The sequence below is a fragment of the Aulonocara stuartgranti genome (genome assembly GCF_965226115.1).
Source record: "Aulonocara stuartgranti genome assembly, chromosome: 1".
NCBI lineage: Eukaryota > Metazoa > Chordata > Actinopteri > Cichliformes > Cichlidae > Aulonocara > Aulonocara stuartgranti.
Genome location: NC_138939.1, coordinates 12,593,376 through 12,616,530, shown reverse-complemented (window position 1 = coordinate 12,616,530; position 23,155 = coordinate 12,593,376). Strand labels below are relative to the sequence as shown.

Here is a 23,155-nt window from a genome sequence, read left to right as displayed (position 1 = left end):
ACCCAGGAGGACGCTGGCACTGGGTATAGATTCAATCCTATACTGCCCTCTGTTGCTCATTTCCTTCCCATAATTAAGTACATTCCCTGGAGTTAAGTGTCAAAGGTTGTCCGTAAAACATTTTGCATAAGAATAACAGTGTAATTTGCTAAGATACAAGAAACTTGAGTGTGGCAAAGGGATAATGACGTTAATTCAGTTTATTTCAGACTGCCTGAGCAAAAACAAAGAGCTACAGTATGTTCTCCAGCCGAGCTAATGTGACTCATACACTAGTTTCATCAAGGATTATTAATAGAAGAAAATGTAGACAGCAGATTGATTTATAATCCTTTCATTCCTGTGGTCAGTACAACAGCTGTTAGAACATTATAGTCACTGCTTTAAAGTTTGACCTGCAGGGCTAAAAACTGAAGTAAGCTTTTGTTTGATTCTTTACACACAGTGAACAGATTTAATTATGTATCCTTGATCTGCACAGTTTACACCCTGGTAGCTATAGACATTTAAAAGAGTAAGTAGATGGTTAGAGACTTTTTCTTTAGGAAAATTAAAGCATCCAAACCTTTCTGATGCTACACATTATCAAGTTTGATAATGATAATCTTCACATAAGTCTGTCTCCATGAATTAAGAGTTGTGACAGAACCCAGTATGTTGACTTTATTTATTTAACTTTTTTCTCAGAGGTCAGACTCCTGAAACATCAGAGCTCAACTTTCTTCAGAAGGCTCAGATGTTGGAGACCTATGGGGTCGACCCACATCCATGCAAGGTTATCATTAAGATTTACAGTAAAGTGAACCCTAACATGAATGACTGAATGTCATTGTGATTTAAAATGTTAACTCAAATCCATGTTTTTACAAAAACACGGATGTGCTGTCAGGATGTGTCTGGGAACCCGGCTTTTTTGGCTTTCACCCCTTTTGGATTCACTGTGCTGCAAGGAAACAGGAGGGTTCACTTCCTCAAATGGTGAGTAGAGATGAAGAGTTGAAACTTCACTTGATAATCATATTCATATCAAAGGTTTGTACTAGCAAGACAGTGACTTTATTTTAAATAAAATCTCCCCATCAGTTGCAGAAAAAGCTCAAATATGAATTAAGCATCAAAAGACTTTAACTTTTAAACTTATTTTAAACTTTTATGCCCATGAATATATCAGCTACATTCCACTTCAAAATGACCTCAGTGCTTTAAATAAAGAAAAGAACAAATAAAATCCTAAACTTAATACAATTTCACGCATTGTTGGAAAAAAACACACAAAGTACAGTACAATTTTTAAAATATTGTGAAATGTGATGCAAGAGAGTCCAAAGGAAAAAAGTAACCAGTTATCCATACAAGAAGATAACAGTAACCTTTGTAAGACCGCAGAGAAAGCTTCGAGGTTTTCACAGCATCTGACTTGTTTTGTTGTTTCCAAATCAGCATTTGAGCTCTTGCAGCTCTTGCACAGAAATGAATCACTGTTAGCCCTGTTAATTTACCTACAGCTCTTAATATTTTACAGCCTTTTTTGGTTTATGTCTCTCCTTTCTTTTGCTCACTTTCTCCCCTATTCTTTCTGGTCTGATTTCTTTGTTACTCTGTTTGGTTTGTCTTCTTTATTTTAACCTCAGGGAGGAGGTGACCAAACTTAAGTTTGAAGCAAAGACGTTCCATATATATGCAAATCAGAAGGAGGTATGTGTATTCATTATTAAAACTGCCTATTCTAGCCTGTGGAGCTCAGGAAGTTAAATGAGTGCGTCCATGTTTTATGCATGGAGACTCTGCCACTGGGGAGCCACTGTACTATATTCTTAATGCGGAAATAAATGAGGAAGGATTTGACAAAAATGTGTGCTACCCATAGGTTTTAGCAGACAAAAGAGTAAAATAAAGACACTGTGTTAGAGGCGGTTGATGTTTAGATCAGAAGGATTATTTCTTTTGGGTTTTCTTTGGCTGATTGGTTACAGTGCCCTTTAAATATATCTGTATAGACACCTTCTCATATTCTAAAACTCAATGTAGGCTTTGGTTTGAATGAGAATGTAAAGCCTTTAGATGAAAAAGAATGTTGCTTTCATCACAAATATGAGTTAATATAGTGGACTGGTTACAGGATAAGAAGATCATACTGACTTACTTTGCACCTACACCAGAGGCCTGCAAGCATCTTTGGAAGTGTGGGGTGGAGAATCAGGCCTTCTACAAGTGAGTAAAATTACATACAAAAACTGAATAGGTATCTTTTCATTTAAGCTAATGACTGTATTTATGGTTTTTCACTCACAGGCTGGAGAAGTCAAGCCAAGTCCGCACTGTGTCCAGTAGTAACCTCTTCTTCAAGGGTAGTCGCTTTAGATACAGGTATCAACAGAACAATATGTTTATTGCAAAGCATGATATGGGAATACTAAGTACAATTGGGAGTTTTCAGTGCTTGCCGTAGTGGTCACGTTTATCTGTTTTTTAGCGGAAAGGTTGCAAAAGAAGTAATGGAACAAAGTGCTAAAATTAAGAGAGACCCCCCGGAGATCCACAGGTAACAATCATAACAATCATGCATTGATTAAATTATGTAACAAATTGATTAAGCTCTGAATGCACTGTCAAATGTGTTTGTTTGGGGCTTTATGCATACATGTGTTTTCTCACAGGGCTGGTATGGTGCCTAGTAGGAGCTGTCCATCCATCACTCATGGCCCTCGTCTAACGAGTGTGCCAAGGACCCGACGAAGAGCTGTGCACATTTCCATTATGGAAGGTAAACCGCACAAACACAAGAGCAAAGTGTAGCTGAAGCTCTCACTGTGTTGGTGGAAGTCATGGGAGTCAGTCCTCAAACTGCCAAACAATATATGTATTTGCAAGTGTGCAAAAAGAGGGCTGTTTAACCAATAATTTTACCTAGTATATGCTCATACTATAGCATTGTTTGGTTAGTGATGTTAGTCCATTAGTGGATGGTTACTATTAACATGCTGACATCATAATATATCATTTTTGTGGATATAAATTATTTGCTATTGTTACTTTATGAAATACAAGTGCTATTATTGGGCTTTATAAGTGCACAAATACTGCACATGGATCATTTTAGACTGTTGGTTGCTAGGTAACACGATGGCGTCACAATATCTATAGGTAAGTGATGGCTGTGATGGTAGAGCGGGTTTTCTACAAACTGGAAGGTCCACTGTTGTTATCCCCGGCTCCTCCATACTGAACCCTGAGGAATCCATTTGAGTGTGAGAGTGCTTGTGAAAGTTAGATAAAACACTAAGACATAGATAAAGGCACTGTATGAATGTTCATGTGACTGGGTAAACGAGACTTCTAGTAGAAGGTGACATGATTGCTCACACTGAAGAGAAAGGCGCTATAAAAGTATTCTTCTTCTGGCTGCTCACTTTAGAGGGCATCTGCCTCTATTTCACCCTATCCACAGGTCGTCGTCTGTCACACCAGCCCTCTGCACGTCCTCCCTGACTATATCCATGAATCTTTTCTGTGGTGTTCCTCTTCTCCTGCCAGACAGCTCCATTTTCAACACCCTTTGTCCAATATATCCACTAGATCTCCTCTCTTAAACAAAGTACCTGCACATCCAAACCATCTCAGCCTTGCCTAACTTTGAATCGAAGCCGCTTGATCTGAGCTGTCCCTCTGGTATACTCATTTCTAATCTTGTCCATTCTCTTTGTTCCCAACAAAGAAACTTCAGTTCTGCCACGTCCAGCTCTGCCTCCTGTCTTTTTTGTTAGTGCTACCATCTCCAAACCACACATCATAGCAGATATCAGTACCATCTTGTAAGCCTTCCCATTCACTTTTGCTGCTATCCTTCACACAAGTCACCCCCTGACACTCGTCTCCACCCACTCCACCATACCTGCATTCTCTTCTTCACTTGTCTTGTGCACTGTCTGTTGCTTTAGATGGTTAATCCGAGGTGCACTATAAATCTATCCCATAAGAACCATCAGAGTTCTAAGAGGAACCTGTGTGCCATATTTGGTTGCTCAAATCCTGATAATACAGGAGGTATTAAATATGTTGCTATAGCTCAGATAGTTTTAGTTCATTTCTTTTCCTTTAGTTTACTAATATAAACACTTTATCCACTGTGCTTTTTTTCTTGTTTAAACATATAAAGTCTTCCCAGTTAGGCCAGGTCTTACTGTAGCTACCTAAACTTCTTAGCTAAATTGCTGATTTCCATTAAATCTTGGGCCCTGGTGTTGAGGCATTACACTTACCTCAAAATATAGATTTTTATTATCTTTTAAAAAATTATTTTATTGGTTAATTTAGAGATATCACAGTCTGCCTTATAGTGTGCCCTGGGGGATCAGTCCCCCAGGGCACATAAGAAATCACTGTCTTAATCCTGTGATTTGATCTGGGTTGCACAGCAATGGCACAGCATTTTTTTTAGATTCCTTATAACACTATCAGACATAGTTGTGAATACCTGCATGGAGAAAGAGTGCAATCTAAGTGCTTTTCCATGTTAACAGCCTACCTACTTGCAAATGTCAGTCGCTTTCTCTGTATTTTTGTGAGATCTCACTCTTTCTCTAAAGGGTGTGCTTTACTGAAAAGTGCACACACTGCAGTGCCCATCAGCAACTGGCCTCAGGTATTATTTTGACATGAGAAAGTCATCCTGTCAGTTTATAAAGGGCACTTACCATCCTGCCTTTCCTCCAACAGGCTATTAACCTTTTGCCAATGCTGCCACTGAGAGTAAGTTTACTCTTTGCCGATAGGCCTCAGTCACACTAATAAACTTACAACATAGCCTGTCTGCAAAAAAGAAAAGCAAATAGAAAAAATGTATTTTATCAAACCAGCCTTAGTTCTTGTCCTGGACTCTGACATTGCACCCCAGTGTATCAGCAGGGAAGCAACCCCCCTGTGTTTTGTCGTGTTGCTATATTTGTACTGGTATTTCAACTGGCAATGATATCTCAGCCTGAAAAAAGCTCCTGCTGTCAGGGACCATGCTGTGTGTGTCACAGCCGACAGCAGGAGGGGAGGTCGAGGTGAACTGTGGCACAAGGGGACCACATTCCTGGGCCTTGTCTTTCACTCTGACTGTCTTTCTATTTATCTACCGCTGTCAGCCCGCCTAACAGCATGTGGGAGCTTACTGCATAGAAGGGAGTAGTGCTGCTTAGCTAGACCAGTCTCAGTTGGAGACAAAGACAGGCAGCAGACAGGCAGAATACAAAGAGGCCGTTTTAAGATTTAGAAAGCGAAAGGATAGCAGTTGAAAACGTGTAGAAACTCAATTGGAAATAGTGCTTTTGCTGTTGTGTAATCATGGTGAAGTGTTTGATCCGCATCAAGACCAAGGTGAATGTTCATCTGCGTATGATCAACCATTGTTATCGGGATGTGAAGGTGCGTGTGCTGTCTTTGGGACCCAGGCTTTTGGGCAAGGCTCTGGGAGTCCTTCCCCTTTTCCCCGCTCTACCGGGGGGATCTTCAAACTCAGGCTCTGGACCTGGGTTAAGACAGGAGTCCAGGGCTCCTTCCAGGCTAGCTGTTCCACTCCAGTTACATGGCTGCAGCCCAGCAGGCAATCGTGCAGGTAAAAATCAGGCTGGTTTTGTTGGATTGAGATATTTTGTGATAGATTTCCTGATTTTTAAAAGTGATTTTTTTGTGGTTATATTTCAAAACATTACAGTATTAAGTGACTGTAAGACCTATTGCTAAAATCTAATGTGATAGATAGAAAGTTTGCACTGTGATGAACCTCCAAAAAGCAGCTGTGAGAATATGAGAACTGAGTAAGTTCCTAGAAGACATCGGTTTTATGTTGCATGCTTGCTTTGGGGTTACAGTTGCCATTTGTATTTCCTTGGACATAGATTACATGATGTGAAGGCTAATTTTCTTCTGCATAAGTTGTGAAAAGCTAGCCATTAAAAAGAAATCCAGCTTCCCTTATGACTATATTAGCATAAGAGATGTCAGCACAGTGTTAAAGAAAGCACAAATGTACCAGAATATTCTGGCAGCTCAGCAAGCCAAGCTCCAGAGGCTTGTGGAAACTTTGCTTCAGAACTAATTAATAAGGAACAAATGAACGTAATTTCCCTTTAGACCTCCTCTTTTATGTGCTATAAGGGACAGGTTCTTTATATCCACTTTTATATCTATAACTTTCAGACATAATAAGCATGTCTTTTCCAGGCATCTACTAGTTATGTGGATATTCATGAGCAACTATTAATTGCTGCATACCTATAAAAACTGCCTATCCAATGCAATGGCACCTACATGTGTAAAGCTGTTATTTCCAATATTACCAGATCAGCCTGCAAAAACAACATGATGGATAGTCTGTAAGTCAGTCCTCGATTCTAGGTATTTTAATACCGCCTGCTTTCAGAAGAGAAAAACAATACAAAATGATGACTTAACAATCAAGTAGGTTTGCAATCTACAGTCTATTTTATGGGGTAGTGGTTCACACATGAAAGATCCATAGTTCAAGACCAGAGGGAGACACAAATCCTACTGTACTCTTAAGTGCTGTTTTCCAGGCTGGATAAATAGGAGGATTGCATCTGGAACGGTGTCTCGCACAAAATCTGCGCCAAATAATACATGTGGATCCATCTACATCCACGCATTGGGGACAGACAACCTCTCTATGTTTAAGATTAGGGTTAAAGCTTTCCTTTTATAATATTGTTTAATTTAGTTAGGGCTGGATCAGGTGACCCTTAATCCTTCTTTAGTTATGCTGCAATGGGCCTGTTAGAAGAGTATTTCTTCTCCCTTAGTTCTTCACTCTTCTCCACTCATCTGTTTTCATTCTCTTTGTGCTTTCACACAATCTCTGCATTTAATTATTAGTTTTATTAGTCTTTGGTTTTCTTCCACAGTGTCACTTTTGTCCTGTCTCCCTCCCTTCACGCCCCAACCAGTCACAGCAGATGGCTGCCCCTCCCAGAGCCCGTTCTGCCAGAGGTTTCTTTCTGTTAAATGGGAGTTTTTCCTGTCACCAACTGCTTGCTCATAGAGGGTTGTCTGATTATGGGGGGGGGGGTCTTCTCTGTATTAATGAGAGTGTTTAGTGCTTTTTAGATGAAAGTTCGTTATTGTCCTGGATCCCACATCTAAGACAAAATCCCTTTTTTAAGTGGTGCAAGGAGCACCAAACTTCCTTCCGGTTATTGAATCTTATGAACTCCTGTCTTTCCCTGCTGTTTGTGTCAGGTTTGGAGTCCCTTCGAGACAGTGCTCACTCCACACCGGTGCGCTCAGTTTCGCATGGCGACTCCTTCATGCCTTCAAGGAGCCAGACGGTAGATGGCAGTGAGGCAAGCACGTCAGCAGTCATCTCAGATGAGAACTACAGCCCCTCTGACAGCGTGCTGCCTACACCCGTGGCAGAACATGGAATGGAGATGCCTTTGGCTCGTCACCTCAATGGTGCCCCCTGCAGCATTGACGAGGAGGAGTCAGAGGCAGGGACATCGAAAGAGGGGCAGGCCACAGAATTTGGGCACAGCAGGAGAGAACAACGTATGGTCAAGAGGAGGCCCGCAACATCTAGCGAGGTAGAGGAGCTCAACAAGTTTATCCTGAGCGTGTTGCGTCTCTTCCTGGTTACCATTGGACTTCTGTTCGCCCTGCTGCTGCTTCTCATCATGCTGACAGAGTCGGACCTGGACATTGCCTTCTTAAGAGACATCCGCAAGACACCTGAATTCCAGCAGTTCCACTTTGAATACTTCTGCCCTCTGCGGCGCTGGTTCGCCTGTAAGTTACGATGGATGGGAGGTTTCCTTGTTAGTGAGGCAAAGTGAAAACAGACCAAATGACTCAACAAAGGCCTGCGCTCATGGAAATTGGATACAGATAACAGACAGGTCAGAAGAGAAGGCAAGAGGAGAGAAATGGATGGCTCTGTTCCTGATTTCAACTAAGCTTCTCCCAGGAATAATCCTGTCACAAGCCACGTACTGTCCCCTGAAGAGCCTTGTTTATTACGTTTGACCATCACTACGAGGAAAGGAAATGTTACTTTAGAAATTCAGGTCATCAAGGTATTTTATTTTTTCACAAAATCACAGGAGCTGGGTTTAATTTGAAAACTGTATCAAGTATGCCTGAGTTCTCTTCTTCAACCACAGATAATAGTTGCCTTTATTTTTTTATTAATTTATATGTTGTATCATCACTGTAATACAAAACGATCTGAGGTGCTGGGGTGCAACTGAGAGTTTAAGACATTTAAAAGATTTAAAAATGGAGGGCAGACTATATCATCAGTTTTTTATATCAAATCAACAATATTCATGGTGATTAAATGTTATTATGGCTGCTGTTTTCAGGTGGTGGGCTTAGAGAAAGCGTGAAATTGACGAATAAGCATTACTGAATGTAGATGAGTCCTGAGTCAAACGTGTTTGCAAATATTATAGTTTTATACGATTCTTAGGCAGATGCAAATAGACGTTACACATTTCTCCAGATGTACTTTACAATCCCAGATCTGAAACATTCAATTTAAAAACACTGCTAAACGACTAGTTGTAGTAGCTTTGTGACACGGTGTGTGATGGTGCTGCCCTGACAGAAGACTTTATTAGCGGCCAAACATCTGCTGACAGTTTTTGTCCAGACACTAGGGAACTGTTAAAGTTTCATCATCCAATGACTAGAAATTAAGCCTTTTTAAGGATATAAATAAGTAATGGAGTTTATAGGTTTACTGTTTAAGAAATAGCAGCCAAATAACTCTAATAACTACAATGAACTTCTGTGCGTGAGGAACAGTTGTCACTTTGCTGTAGTTACTTTTACAGTAGTTATAAAGGTGATGGGACTATGTGAGCTAGCGCTATAATGGTAGTCAAGTGTCTGGTCAGTTCTTTGACTACTGCAATCTGTAGGAGTAGTTCATCTTGATGTGCAATACTGTTAATATAAAAAAGCAGATCCTTTCTATCAAGGGAAATTTGACTTTGTTTTACCTTTGTAAAGTGCAAATATTAGTGCAATTTTCCAACAGTAAATAGTTAAGAGTTTGTTTTTAGTTGAAGACCCATGTTGAGTGACTGTCATTCACCTTTGTTTAGCTCTGCTCTGTTAAAAAAAGTTATGCATTTATGTGTAATGGCTGAATATATTTAAATCATTTTTGCACCATCTTGTTAACGCACTGACAGTTCCTCACAGTGACTTTTAATGTACTTGAAGCTGTTTTTCGTTTGTTTTTGTTGCAGTGGATCTATGGTTTTCAGCCCTGCACTCACAAATGAGCCTAAGATAAGTCATGTTTACGTCGTTCTGCAACCTTCATCAACACCAACCAAAGAAACCGCTGTTGTCCCATACTTCTGTCAGTTTGTGTCAACAGATGGCAAAATAGTCTGCTGTCCTTCTCCGGCCTTATTTCTTGTATTTCACAGGTTAGCCTACAGTGTGTCTTTACAGCCCAGAGCAACAGAATCAATTCAAACTATGAGGTCAGTTTGCCCTTTCAACAAGCCTACAAGTGCTTAGGATGCTGTGTGTATACAAGGAGCAATCAAAAGATTTTGTGGCTCTGCCCATAAAAAAGCAAAAAATCATACCTGATATTAGCTTGGCTTAGGTCACATGTTGCACACATCTGAACGTCTTTCAGTGCTGTTGACATTTTGAGAATGCTCCCTGGAAGTGGTGTCTGACCACTTGCACTTACCTGTGGGCAATGTCATCATGGACCTCAAACTCACGCAGAGAGCTAAGATGAACTTTCTGTTTTCACCCAACCATCATGTTGACTTTCATCACTGGAGATGAGAATCGCAACTCAAAGACCAAACAGTCAACAGTGTTCAAACCTGCAGGCGCCACAACAGTTCAGGAGCTGACCAGTCTATTTTTCATGAAGTTGCACACTGAATAATTCCCCCAGGGTCGACACCGGGTTGTCCCTTAATGCCCTGAAGCTTTAAAGGAAGCACATTTGAAGCAAACCACCTCAGCTGTGGCAACAGCCAGAGATCCATGCATGCCTTCCCAATTTTGTCTCCCTGAAAAGTTCATAGATTCTAAAAATGAAATTCAATCAATCCCTGTGAAGGGTTTTATTGCCCCTAATAAAATATCTCTGTGGAGCTGCAAAACATATTCAGACCTTATGATGAACATGACACAGCCTGTTAGCTATGGATTATCAACATTAATAACTGATACCACATGCTTGGGGATTTATATGAATATAAATATATCAAATAAACCTTGTATTTTTAACATTAATACCATGTTTTTATTGTATTAAAACGTTTAGAAATTTGTTAACAAGAAATAAAAATTTTAAAAAACTACTTCCATGTAAAAGCCTAGAGTCCAACCTCTGTTTGGGCAAATTATTCAAACTGAAAAAAGTCTATTTTAATTATTAGTTTGAATTTGAATTATTATTTTGATAATTGGCAATGAAAGAAAACAAACCCTAAAAACATAGCCATTGCTCATTTTCATTTCAAAGTATTATTTGTCACAACCACACACACGTGTAAAGAAGTTTACCTTAACCCTTAATCCCTGCGATATCTCAATATCAGAAGAAAGTGAAATTTCAACAATGTGTTTCAGTTTTTCTGCATGATAAAGAAATGCTGCTGTAAGAAATGAAAGAAATCTGTCAATATCTTTGGACTTAAATTGTAAGAAATAAATGCATGAAATTACATCTCACCGCCCAAACTTAATGTAATTATCAAACAAAGTGACCTAATTTCTATCAGGTATGGTTTATACACTGTTTTTTTTTTTTTTTTGGCAGAGTTGCAGAATTTTTGGATCGCACCTGGTATGGTACAACATGCTGAATAGACATATGTCATACAAAAAAAAAAAAAATTAAGCATGAATTATGTATGCAAAAAAGGATTTCAGTTTTGCAGGTTCCTGTAGGTGATTTAGAAAGTTGATGTGTTCAAATCTTATTCAAAGTTAACACAAGAATGATTGCTTTGAGAGTTGCTGTAGTGTTCAATGTGGAGCTTTAAATGCTGGTTTTATTTTTGTACCCAGAGTGAAAAAAACAGAAGTATTAGCACCAGTGTTTTCCCCTTTTACCACAAAGTTTAGAGAACAACATAAGCATCTAATGAAATATTTATATTTTAATTTAAAAAAACAAAAACACAAAAATAGATTTTGGGGTTGTTTTCAGACTTGACTTATTTAACCTCCTAGGACCCAGCGTCCACGTATGTGGACATCACATTTTGGGTTGTGTAGACAAAATACTAAATTTTCCTCTACAAGGGTCTGATATCAACATACGAGGACACGATACTGCCACTGTTCTAGCGAAATTTAAAGTGAATGTCCTAATATGTGGACCTCATTTTTCTCAGAAACAAAAATGAGGTAAAAAAAAAAAAAAGCATGTAATTCTTTGTTTTTACATTCATCGGGTCCCAATCAGCCCAAATAGCAAAGCGAAATTAAAAATGCGAAAGAGTTCAGGTCTTAGGAGGTTAATTTAAATGGTGTTCTGTGGTTTTTGATTGATGCGAGGCAATTGTGTATTGAAAACTACGGCTAGTAAAGGAGAACATTTAGCTTTTTACTCACCTTTATGTCGAAAAATCTACAACTAAAGCAATCGGAGCAATAAATGTCAGATGTAATAACCGTAAACTACAAAATGTTTGTCTGAGTCACACAAACTGTTTTAAATCCCCTCAAAAGGTGAAACGGTTTGCAGATGTATGCGTGTACCAGCAGTGGTAGACCGCTCTCTGCGATACAGAAACTTCTCCAAAAAAATCTTTTCATGTAAATCGTGTTTGGTTGTCTATCTTAGACTAATTTTTGACTGAGTTTATAAATGTATCACATACAGGTTTACTTGGCAGAAACAACTTAACACCTGGCGGCATGGTCAAGATTTCCAATGGAAGAAAACAGGTATATTTTTAAATAATTTAAACAGCATTAGTAGCATTTTTAAACTGCCTGAACCTTTCCTTGTGCAATGTAGTTCACTGGCACGGTGACCAAGGGGTAAAAGTTCCTCTAATAAGCAACTCTTGTTTTCAGTTTAATGAATGATGTAAACAAGGCCTCAGACATGGCCTTACTGTAAGCTTCCTTCCTGTACCATGGCCCTGCACATGGAAATGTCTCTGTAAGCATGTGTCCTGCATTTATTACCTCCAAACAAGACTGCTTATTTCCAATCACTGAAGGAGGACTCGTGTAATCTATTTATGAATAAATATCATCTATTCTTGACAACTGGGAGCTAGTCTGGCTACAAGTTCAATTCTGAAGTCACAGAAGCAGTAAATAAAAGCATTTAGTGTGAAATTCAGTGAACAGTGCAACCCAGATCAGCACCATGTGGAGTTTTTCATTGCATCCCTGCTTGAAAACAGTAAAGTGTGGTCAATCCTCTCTCATTCTCACATATGCACACACACACCTTATTTTACCAGCTTCAGGTGATAATGATGCTGTCACTACTGGTGAGATTCACAGCATTCATGTGTACAGTATTTTGTAATAAAATGTCTATTTATTATGTTTACTTTACAAATGAGAAAACAAAGGAAATTAACACATAACAGGCATTTCCAAAAGCACTTTCACTGACAGAGAGACTCAGTGCAGAAATGACATTTACATCACATAAACCTTACATAAAATAATAAACCATGAATTTTTTGAATTGGACTCTTATGTTAAAGAAAATCCAAATAAACTCCAAATATCAAAATAAACCAGTCTACACACTGACCTACTGTAACTTGTGGCAATATATGACATTAAGTTTCTCTGTCACTAGTTGTGTCAAAACTGGTTGTGATCATGGAAGTGTACCTGTCAACAACAATAGATGAACAGTTGGTTAGTCGTTACCCTGCCAAATAAACATGACAAACATGATAAATCTGTCAGAGTAAAAGGTTTCAGAGGAGAAAATGGATATTTGAAGACACTAAAAACAGTCAGGAGGCACTAATAGAACGCAGGTCTACATGTGCCAGAGAGCAGCCACACAAGCTTTAAACTGAGCTTGTATGACTACTCTCTGAATACTGCCCATGGAAAAGAAAAACAATTAAGGTCTTGCAGCGGCAGCACCCTGCTGTGTGCATGCTTCTTTGCAAGTCTGACAGTTTTAAGAAACACTGGGTAGAATAAGTGAAAGAAGAAGAAGAAAAAAAAAAAAAAGGCAGCCATATGAGGAAAATGTGTCTGACATCCACCAAGGACACAATTGCAAACACAGGAGTGGGTTCAAAACAGGCTTATCCTGGAGTTAAGGCTTCATGTCATTTGAGAAGTTGAGCTCATTCAGTCTTCATGAAACTGAAGCATCGACTTACAGTAGGTTGGAGAAAAGAATACATTTGTTTCCTACACTTTACTGAATAAGATTAATGCAAAGATTTAGTGAGACAATCATGTGGCAGACATCCAGTGTGCAGTATAATGTCTGGATGGGGAAAAATTAACAGTAAAACTGAGAAGAGCCAAGCTGCTTTAAACTGACAACAGCAACTTAAAACAACACATTAAACAGTGCAACACAGCATGTTGAGTCAAAGTGGATACAACAGTAGAAGACCACATCCAGTTCCATTCCAAATTTCAGTTGGCATGAAAGTTTTAACTGGAACAAATCTAAATATTATAAGGTGTAAAATGAGAGGAAGCACAAGATAATCCCTTTGTTTAAATCTAATGTAGCTATAAATGTGTATTTTGTGAGCAGTGAGGAAGAAAATTCTGCTACTTTGCTAATGATCCTGCATTGCCTCACTGCAACATGTCTAAGAATATGACTCACAATTTGATATGATTCATTTCACTGCTTCAGGTGTGTTACTTTGCTTTAGTATAAGAATAGTAATGTATTTAAAGCTCTAGTGAGATACAGAATGAAGATGCTATATTGGAAGACTTGTCTAGTTAGAAGTTGATAGGCTGAAAATCCAGATTGTTACCAAACTGTGTCCCTGCTACCTTGATGAACCGAACCAAGACCGGCTGATCAGACATTTTTTTGGTCTTCAATTTAGTCAGAAAAGACGTGAAGGCGTCCCGACGCATTTCCACCCAGCAAGGCATTCCTTGTAGGATGGAAAGCAGTGACAGAGAGGACTGTGCTGAGATTCTCACTGTCCATGAAGGAATGTTGGAGTTGACCGCTTTCATGGAACACCTGCACCCTCCTAGGCTTCATCATGCTCCCCACCACGAAGCAGTCTTCCAGTTTGGGGTCCCACGCAGCTGATAGTTTGGTCAGCCAGCGACCTGTTTGCATGTCATGTCTGCCAATTTAGATTGAGAAGGCATGTTGAAAGTACACAGTTATTAACACAGAGATGACTTAAAAGAACAGGAAAAGTTTAAAGTTCAATTTAGTGGATGTACCTGATGGTTGTCAGCAAGGGAGATTTAGTAGTCAGTGTAGATGTGTCATATATCCTGTTAAAATAAATAAAGAAAAAAGGACATTGTGTTGGAACTGAAAAAAATTAAGCATATACAGCATGTCAGTGATCCATCAGCTTCACCTTATATTGTTATCCATACAGGAAGTAAGAACCCTGTTTCCAGTACAAGGGGAGAAATAAGCACTGGATATGCTTAAAGAGTGGCCATGCAGCTGGGACACTGCCTGGCTTTTGGTCTTCTTCAGATTTCGACTGTCATAAATACTAACTACCCTGCCAAAAAAAAACCCACACACACACACAAAAAAACAAACAAAAAAAAAAACAAAGCATACACTTAAAATTTAAAGACAGATTCACATAAGAGATGTGTAAACATTATAAAAAATTTAAAAAGCCCATACTTGCTTTCAGCCACCACAAAGTACTGCTTCTGTAAAGGGTGGACGTTAACACAACGCAATGTCTTGGGGTCCAGTGTGTGGAGGGATTCATGGGAGTTTCTGCAGATGAAATAACATACTTATAAAAATGTTTGAGTGCAACATTAAAGTTGTTTAAAAGAAAAGAAAATGTACTACTTTCATTACTTTAACACTATGTCATTATCTCACCCTGGGGTGCGCCTGTCAACAATGGCAACCTCTCCATACCAGTTCCCGACCACTAGTGTCGAACAGTCATGTGACATGAAGTCAAACGTTTTCAGGCCATCTTCAATATCATACACCTAGAAAACGGACAACCTTTTTTATTCGTGGATCACAACGTAACCAGATTGAACTAAACTAATGAAGGTATCTTACATCATCAAAAACAGCCTTCTCTACGTCCATGCAGCGAAGGGATCCATCGTAGCTGAGGCTCAGCAGTTGTGTGGGATGAGACTTGGAGAATGCCATGCAGCCCACTGGACGGGTGTGGGGCTCAAAGAGCAGGACACCATCCTCACCCCAGTCACCACCCTAGAAGAGCATACACATGCAGTAAATCAGTGGTTGGAATTCATTTAAAATAAATAAAGATTTTCAGAGCGAAAAAACCCAAAAAACAAACCTGAATTCAAACATGAAGCAGGCCAATTAGCCTGAGGAGAACACTTGTGAATTTTTGCAGCCTGACATGAAGCTTTACTGTTGAGACACTTTCTACCATCTAGTGGTCAAGAACTAATGCATAGTTAAGGCAAAGAAAACTCACCAACTTCCAGAGTCCCACTTTCCCCCACTTGTCGCCCGCAGCCAGCAACAGGCTGCTGGTGCAGGGGTGGAAGGTTGCAGAGAAGATGCGATCCTTCACCACTTTGGCCACTTTGTCCTCATTTATCGTCATATTCTTCAGAGACGAACGGTACCTGTGTTCAGACATCAGTGCACTTGTTTGTTCATCTGTTTCTCAGGTTCTTCCAAAACATCTGACCCTCAGTACATCAAGAGTCACTTTTTGTAAACTGTGCAGTAATCTTACATCCAAATAAAAATATTAAATCTTACCCTTTTAGGTCAAGCTGTATCTTTTTATCTACTTTTACATCCTGTGAAAAGAAAAGCATTTTCATGACTTCCCAATCGAATAAGAACAGTTACTACAGTGGATATGCATAAGAAATTATGCTTGTGGCTAATATGGGCAGTATAAAGTATTCACATTTAAGTAGGAAAGAAGGGGGGCAACATGTTAAACTGAGTGAGATTGTAAATAAATATTGTATAGGAAAAAAAAGGGAAAATATCATAGAAAGCTGACTCTTACCTCAGAACAGAGCTCAAGAAGTTGTGGAGGCAGCTTGCTTCCTTCTTCCACATTCACTGGATCCATGGGCAAAGGGCCAGAGGGCTTCTTTGCTGGTGAAGACTTGAAAGCAAGTAAACAACTATAATGAGTAACATACCCAGAGAGGAAGAACGAGAAAAAAAAAAAGCTAAAGACACTTAAGATGCAGCAGTGGAGCTGTGTGAACTGACACATTACAGATGCATTATTAGACTATATGTTGGCACCTGTTCATAAATAAGTGTCCCTCTCGGTTCAGGAGGAAGCTCCAGGATCTCTGCTTCTTTTTTTTGGAGTCGCAGTGATTTGCGAGGTGGCACGACTTCTTTTACAGCAGCATGTGCCCTGCAATCAAAGAAATTTAACATTACAGGAGGCCCAAAAAGATATGTTTCCTATTTTAACATGACACAGGGTCAGGATGAATTCAAACCGTTTTTCCAAACATAAAACTTTCATAAAAGTTACTTTTTTCTTGTACCTAAGGACGTTGAGTTGACAAGTCTAGTCTTATTTCCTGAGCTTCAAAAAGTTCAGTCTCAAAAACAAATACAAAGTATATTATAGGAGCACTGTGATGTTCCACAGAATACATGGGAGGGGAAAAACCATGTTGTTCTCATAATTTCTGCACCACTGTGGTTTTCCACAGTATCACGATGCCTGATTACTCCGACTGTACCGTGTGAGACCTCTCTGTGATGGCTTTGGTCGAGTCAGCTGCTTGAACTCCTCAGTGGCCTTTAAACAAAAGAAAACAATAATTGATACTCTGATAATCCAGACAAATGACAGAATCACAGATATGGTCCTTTTCATAAGGATTTATTTCTCACTCAGTCTACCTGGGTTAATCACACCAGTAAATATGGCTTGTAGCTGGTCTAAATATCTACTGTTGCTGGTCGAATTTAAACTTTATGTTGATGGTGCTGATAGTGATAGGTTTAGGTCCATGAAAGATTTGCAATGCAGATGATAAAGGGCAGATTTAGTCAATAATATACCTGGAATAAGTTGATAGAAGACAGAAAAGCTTGGTTCTGTCTGATGTTCTCCAGGCGCTCCAGTTCATAGGCAGAAAGTCTCCCATACCCTTCCTGTTACACAAAGATACAGCACTGACACACTGCAAGAAAATTGCCGATTTCAAGTCATTAGAAGTTCCTTAAACTACCATGAGCTGGATGACTGAGAACCTGCACAGACACCTTTCTGTCAGTCACAAAGTCGAATTCAAACTGTGCCAAGTTTCCATACTCACAGGTGCATGCTCCACGTCACTGTTTTCAGCATCCTCCTCATCTTTTGGTTGCTTATTCTGACTACCATTTTCAGCGACAGCTTTTGTTTTCTATCAAGAAATTACGACAGAATTAACAAATCGTCAAGTTTTAAAATGACTGTTCGACCCCATCACTGTGAACGAGCTCTCACCCTTTTTTTCTTGGGAGTTTCATGTTCGGGAGAGTACTGGAGGCGCTTAGGTGCAAAACCGTTTCTAGATGATCGTCGCACTGTCGCCTCGAGATTCTCAGGGGTCATTTCCTACAAGGTGTCCCTCGTTAACATTTTAGTCAGAGACATTAAGGCACTCATTCAACTTTCTCACCGAAGATTTAGCGAACTCACAACACACCTCCACTTAAAACTGTGCTTCTTGATGCTAATGCTATGAGGTCGCTGCCTAAAACAGGGAGGATACGTTTAAAAACAGGAAACCACATTAAAACAAAACTACTGTACCTTCACAAGCACAACAGCTTCGCGCTTTGTTCGGAGAGTCGCCATTTTGGTTCATTTACGACGACAGGTACGAGTATTTGTTTGAGAGAAGCGAGACGTGAGCACCTCACAAGTGACAACTATTACGGTCATGATAATTACAAGGGGGCGCAATTGGCGCCACATGCCGCAAATGTTTTGTAACTGGTCCTCCCCTTCTGTTGTGAAACAGAATCCTGGCACCTGATTGGTTTATATTTTTACGTCACGAGAAGAAAGGTTTAGGTCCCTCCCGCCAACAACCAAGCTGGCCTCAGCTTCTGCTGGGATGATGTCGCCATCTTATGGCAGGATAGGGGAATAGCAGTGAGAGGAAAGTCATGGTTATTTATTCACAAATTGGTTAACGTTTAACAAACAAACTGCCAACGTTTGTCAGTGGATAAAACAGAAAATCTATATATATATGAGAGAAACACACATTACATTAACTTTTTTATTTGCAAAGTATACAGAAATAGATTAAATAGATAATCAAAAACCTAAAATATGATTAATTGTCCTGATTTTGGGCCTCATAAGATTCTCAACAAATGTTCTATAATCAACAATGGTGCATAAAAATAAATGCTGCTGTAAAATCAACATGTAATCTTTATTTGTTTAGTTTGGCATGTAATTTGCAAAGGCCTGCAGGGTCTTGAGTTGAAATATGTGGCCTGTATTGTTTCCATGGAGCACTCAAAATTTTAATGTCTCAGTTTTAATAAAAAAAACATAATAAGGTGTTTAGAAATTAAACTTCCAGAAAACATGTTAGAAACCCTAAGTTGACATCAGGCCTTTAGGCTGAATAAAATACATTTCGATACACACATGCTCAAGAGTTTCCACTTTGTTGCCCTTTTATTCAGATGCTTAAGGTAGCGGGTAAGAAGAGCAGGCAGCCAGTCCACACATGTTTTTTCCACGCTCAATCAAAAAATATCTGATGAAATAAAAAGGAGAGATATCAGCAATTCTTGCAAGCTGTTACAAGTCATAAAGCTCGGATACACACAGACTATATTTACCCATCCTTTCCCCAGGCTGTGCCCCAAGAGTTCTTCACAATCCAATACGGCACGTCGTTCTTCTCAGTGCCATACCCCACCGCCAGGACTGCATGATTCACTTTGTCTGTTGTGTTCTTACACTGGGTGCTAAATAGACAAAACTAGATCAATAGAACACATGTCTTTTGAAGGTTGAGTGGGCAGATTGTCTCTTTCAATATTATATTACAGCCTACATTTGCAAAATATGTGGTGTAGCTGACTTATATGCATAACATATAAAATATTTTAATCTTTTCAAGCTAGTACTATGACAGTCATCATAGAGACACTTCTTTATACACAGTCCCCCATTTGTAGTTTTCAGAGGCTTAAAAACAATTGTTTTATACTTCTTTGCAAATGATTTTATCCAAATAGTAAAAATATGTTGTTTGTCTGTCTAAATTAGTGTATAAGTAACAGAAACAAAGTGGGGCTAGTATATTCTGGTCTGCTCTTAAAATCCCAGACCAGCTCTACTTCTTGAATAGTAGTATGTGCATAAGCGCTTGTTGAGTTATCAAGGTCCTGATCTCACCTGGAGTAAACACCTTCTTTGTAGTGCTTAAAATCAGCTGTAACGTCAAAGCCAAAGGTGACAGGGTTGAGCCGGGCCACTGCATCGACCATGGCCTTTTCATCATACTGTGAATGGGCATACACAAATTATAACATGTACCTGAGCAGGTCGATGTATGAGGAGTTCCCTATTTACTATAAAGCAGTTGCTTTTTTTTAATAGTACAAATTAAACTTCCAGAAAACATGCTTCAGACAAACTGCTTCAGATTATTTAAAACAGTTACTCTATTTCCCCCAACAAGTAACAACAAAGACACATTTTACTGTATTGATCTGTTATTTTGTTAACCAGCATATGCAAAGGCACATTTATTGTACAATTTCATCCACAGTGCAATTTTATTTGTTCACACACTCACACTCGTTATATTGACAACATCTCGGACAAACGCAGCTGCAAGTGAAGGCTCAAAATGGCATTTTCCCTCCTAAAACAGGAAAGATTAAACTTTTTTTATTGTATATTTTATCATATGTAAAATATAAATAAATGAAGATTTTACTCTCAAAAATAATACAAAGGCTTTGTAGGGATAATCCTCCTCTCTCATGAGACCTTTGCTGTATTTGATGTACTCGAATGCCTGACTGGGGAGCCCACTGCAATAAACCACACAGCTTTTGATTGGTTGAAATTCTATACTTACATTATTATGCTGTTTCTATAACATAAAATGTCCCACATGTTATAGTTACAGGCCAGACAAACATGATTCCTACCCAAAGCATCCATAGTTGCTAAAATTTCTGGAACAGTCCAGCAGCTGCTGCTCCGACTAAAACAGAGATAAATAAAGAGCGTTCATCATATATACTCAGAAACAGTGGATACTTTTCTTCTGCCAGCTATATTTGTGTATAATACTAAACTCTTACCAATTGTATTAGTTTCCCAGTAGCAATAGCATTCACTGACTCCAGACAGCCAGTGGTGGAGAAGGTCCAACAGCTGCCACAAAAACCCTAAAGATACAAACACGACACAACTCAAGCAACTGATAATGCAGTTATGTTAAAGAGGCACTTCACAAATATTTAAATGCTTACCATGATAATTTTTGGTGCTGTAAAATGTAAATGAAAACAGAAGGAACCATCTGTAAATCAAACTCTCTATTTGGAATATTTAATAATATCATATATTACAGAATATATTCTCTCAGAGGTTGTGACTGAGGTATGTTGTTTAAAAAAATTTGCACATGTAGAAAACATATATCTTTATTTGTTTCTCACTTATCACTTTAGTCATGAAATGTGTCCCATCACATGTTTCTCATAGAATATAACTGTAAAAATGAAAGTCAAAAAAGGGTAAATATTATAACTTACATGCAATAACTTAAATGCAAAGTTGTTTATGTTGAAGCAAAAAGAAATGTCGAAATGTTTTTCCTCTCCTTTCATTACATAAAAAAATCTGACACTGTGTATTTGTTCGGAAAGGTGCTACATGTTTAAGGTTTAGCAAAATATTTCTGGAGATTAAACACAAGACATAATGTTTTTAGTAAAGCATGGTTTGTGCTTCAATGCAACTCAAAGAAAGCATGATAAAATACAGGCTTTGTACGACTTTGTAAATATTGTACTTTGCACAATATTTCTTTAACAAAAGGAGAATATGGCTATAAAGGCTTTAAGAGCTATAGAACGTATCAGGATACCTGATTCTTCACAGGAGTCACAAAGTCGCCCTTCATCCTCCAGTCTACAAACTCAGGATAAGGACCTGTCCTTTTGACATGACTGCCTTTAGTGACTGAGCAAGTCTAAAAGATGCGAAAAATCAAAAGATTTTAAAGGAAATAAAAGACAAACTCTGTACAAAAGCACCTGTTGTGTGAAGTGTTATAAAATTAGGTAATTTACCGAAGGTTGCGTGAAAAGGTAGAATTTCTTGAATTCCTCAAATGTCATGTCTGAGAATTGGTTCAGACCCACTAGATTAAAACATGAAGAGCAGGGTGAGAACTGGATGATAATTTTTATAACATTCTATAGCAGTAAATGTTTTTATTTATTTGTTCTTCATTCTTTGAGGAACATTTGCAGCATTTTGTTGAATCTATGGCAACAAGAACGAATGTTGTTCTGAAGGCCAAAGGAGATCCAACCTGGTACTAGTAAAGTGTACCCAATAAAATATCCAGTGAGTGTATATTGCGTATTTTAAGGCAGAAATTGGAGCAGAACTATACTGTACTTGTGAAGGAGTGATTCCCAGCATTGTGCTGATCAACTGTCCTCTTATTTTGAGTGAACACATGGAGTCTGTGGTGATATTCCTCAGTGCCATAAACTTTGTTGTGCTGCACAAAACCCCCACATAAAAACAGACATAATGAAACAAAGGAAAGAAAATTTTAACTATGTTTAACTATATACAAAAAAAACCCCCAAAAGCATCAGAATATAAAGGTCAAAATCTCATTAGTTTAAAAATGCACATACCTCTGAAATCCACTGCTTGAAAGCATATTCTTCTAATGGGAAAGAAAAATTTTAGTGGATTAAGTAACACATAAAATGGACCTGTTATGCTTTTCTTGATTTCTTACAGACAAAGGCTGTTGGAAATATTAACATCAGAGGTGTATGTACAAGTAACCCTTATGAGCCAAAAGCTTAGGCTTTATCCTCATCTCAACACTCTTCTAATCTTACATGAACATCATTCAAATCATTAGCATCATTGGATCTGTATGATCTCTGTGTTAGCGAGAGCAGAAATCCCTAATATGATCATCTCAGGCAAATATCTCTGGCCCCACCCAGCTGCTGTTTAAAAAAAACCCCTGTCTAAAACAGCAGGTTTTAGAGGATCAACTACTTACTGGGCTACACTGAGGACCAGCAGGAAAACTACAATCTGAATCATGCACAACTACCCAAGTAGAATTAAAATCTGGTTACCAAGTACTATGCCTAAGTACAAATTTTAAGCACGTTATCCATTCCTCATGAACACATCAGCAAACTGTCGTTTTCATTCGACAGCTGTAATTTCACATAAATTGAGCACAAAACATTTAGAGTGCTCATATGAAATATGCTTTCATAAAGCTTTTAGAAAAATGGAAAATAGTATTAGCTTCATCTCTTCAGTGAAAAGTAGCAAAATTAAACTTATCCCACAAAAAATGGAGACGTTGGTTTCTGCATGACTGCTTTTACAGTATGTTACTGATCATTTTGTTAACAGGATCCAAGGACTGTTAACAAAATGCTTCACCCTTTTCTCTGCCTTTTCAATTTCAAGCAACTGAATTTCAATTCTAGCAACTGCTGCTGCTGAAAGAAATGTCAAGTTTTAAAATAAACAACAATAAACTGCTGAGAACCTGGCAAACACTTACCTTTGACTGAAATTAAAGGTGATAAATGGACGAAGCTAAAAATGGCAGTAATAAACCACACAACAGTCAGAGCCATACTCTCCACAGCAGATTACAGCAAGCTTTAAGGGCATCACATGACTTGACTTATTTTTATGACTGCTTAAGAGCCCCTACTACTGAAACCCCCCTTTGAATTTCC

At 38.7% G+C, this 23,155-nt stretch overlaps 2 protein-coding genes across 6 annotated transcripts in view; one reads left to right on the top strand and one right to left on the bottom strand.

The window, feature by feature from the left end:
* LOC309709754 (FERM domain-containing protein 5-like) overlaps nucleotides 1-12,272 on the top strand; it is an 82,584-nt gene extending 70,312 nt beyond the window's left edge. For 3 of the 5 annotated variants that reach the window (XM_082538574.1, XM_082538573.1, XM_082538575.1), the window contains 8 exons: nucleotides 688-775; nucleotides 890-978; nucleotides 1,632-1,695; nucleotides 2,120-2,211; nucleotides 2,293-2,367; nucleotides 2,474-2,542; nucleotides 2,658-2,764; nucleotides 7,240-12,272. In XM_082538574.1, coding sequence (XP_082394700.1) covers nucleotides 688-775; nucleotides 890-978; nucleotides 1,632-1,695; nucleotides 2,120-2,211; nucleotides 2,293-2,367; nucleotides 2,474-2,542; nucleotides 2,658-2,764; nucleotides 7,240-7,832 — 1,177 coding nt within the window. In that variant the 3' untranslated portion in view covers nucleotides 7,833-12,272. The remainder of the gene's footprint in view (nucleotides 1-687; nucleotides 776-889; nucleotides 979-1,631; nucleotides 1,696-2,119; nucleotides 2,212-2,292; nucleotides 2,368-2,473; nucleotides 2,543-2,657; nucleotides 2,765-7,239) is intronic. The other 2 variants (XR_014277593.1, XR_014277594.1) reach the window with 2 other exon arrangements.
* Nucleotides 12,273-12,530: 258 nt separating this feature from the next.
* On the bottom strand, nucleotides 12,531-23,121 carry LOC309704875 (WD repeat-containing protein 76-like). The gene is made up of 27 exons (XM_082530348.1): nucleotides 22,975-23,121; nucleotides 22,070-22,101; nucleotides 21,822-21,927; nucleotides 21,488-21,558; nucleotides 21,283-21,387; nucleotides 20,492-20,578; nucleotides 20,336-20,391; nucleotides 20,134-20,215; nucleotides 19,975-20,043; nucleotides 19,572-19,678; nucleotides 19,010-19,138; nucleotides 18,865-18,924; nucleotides 17,844-17,898; nucleotides 17,649-17,759; nucleotides 17,476-17,565; nucleotides 17,219-17,311; nucleotides 16,894-16,952; nucleotides 16,439-16,556; nucleotides 16,191-16,292; nucleotides 15,932-15,972; nucleotides 15,639-15,792; nucleotides 15,245-15,403; nucleotides 15,053-15,168; nucleotides 14,843-14,941; nucleotides 14,559-14,711; nucleotides 14,416-14,469; nucleotides 12,531-14,312 (listed from the first exon to the last, which is right to left on the bottom strand). Exons 1-27 carry the CDS (start codon nucleotides 23,048-23,050, stop codon nucleotides 14,057-14,059), a joined length of 2,640 nt encoding a protein of 879 aa, XP_082386474.1. The 5' UTR covers nucleotides 23,051-23,121; the 3' UTR covers nucleotides 12,531-14,056.
* Between the last annotated feature and the right edge of the window lie 34 nt (nucleotides 23,122-23,155).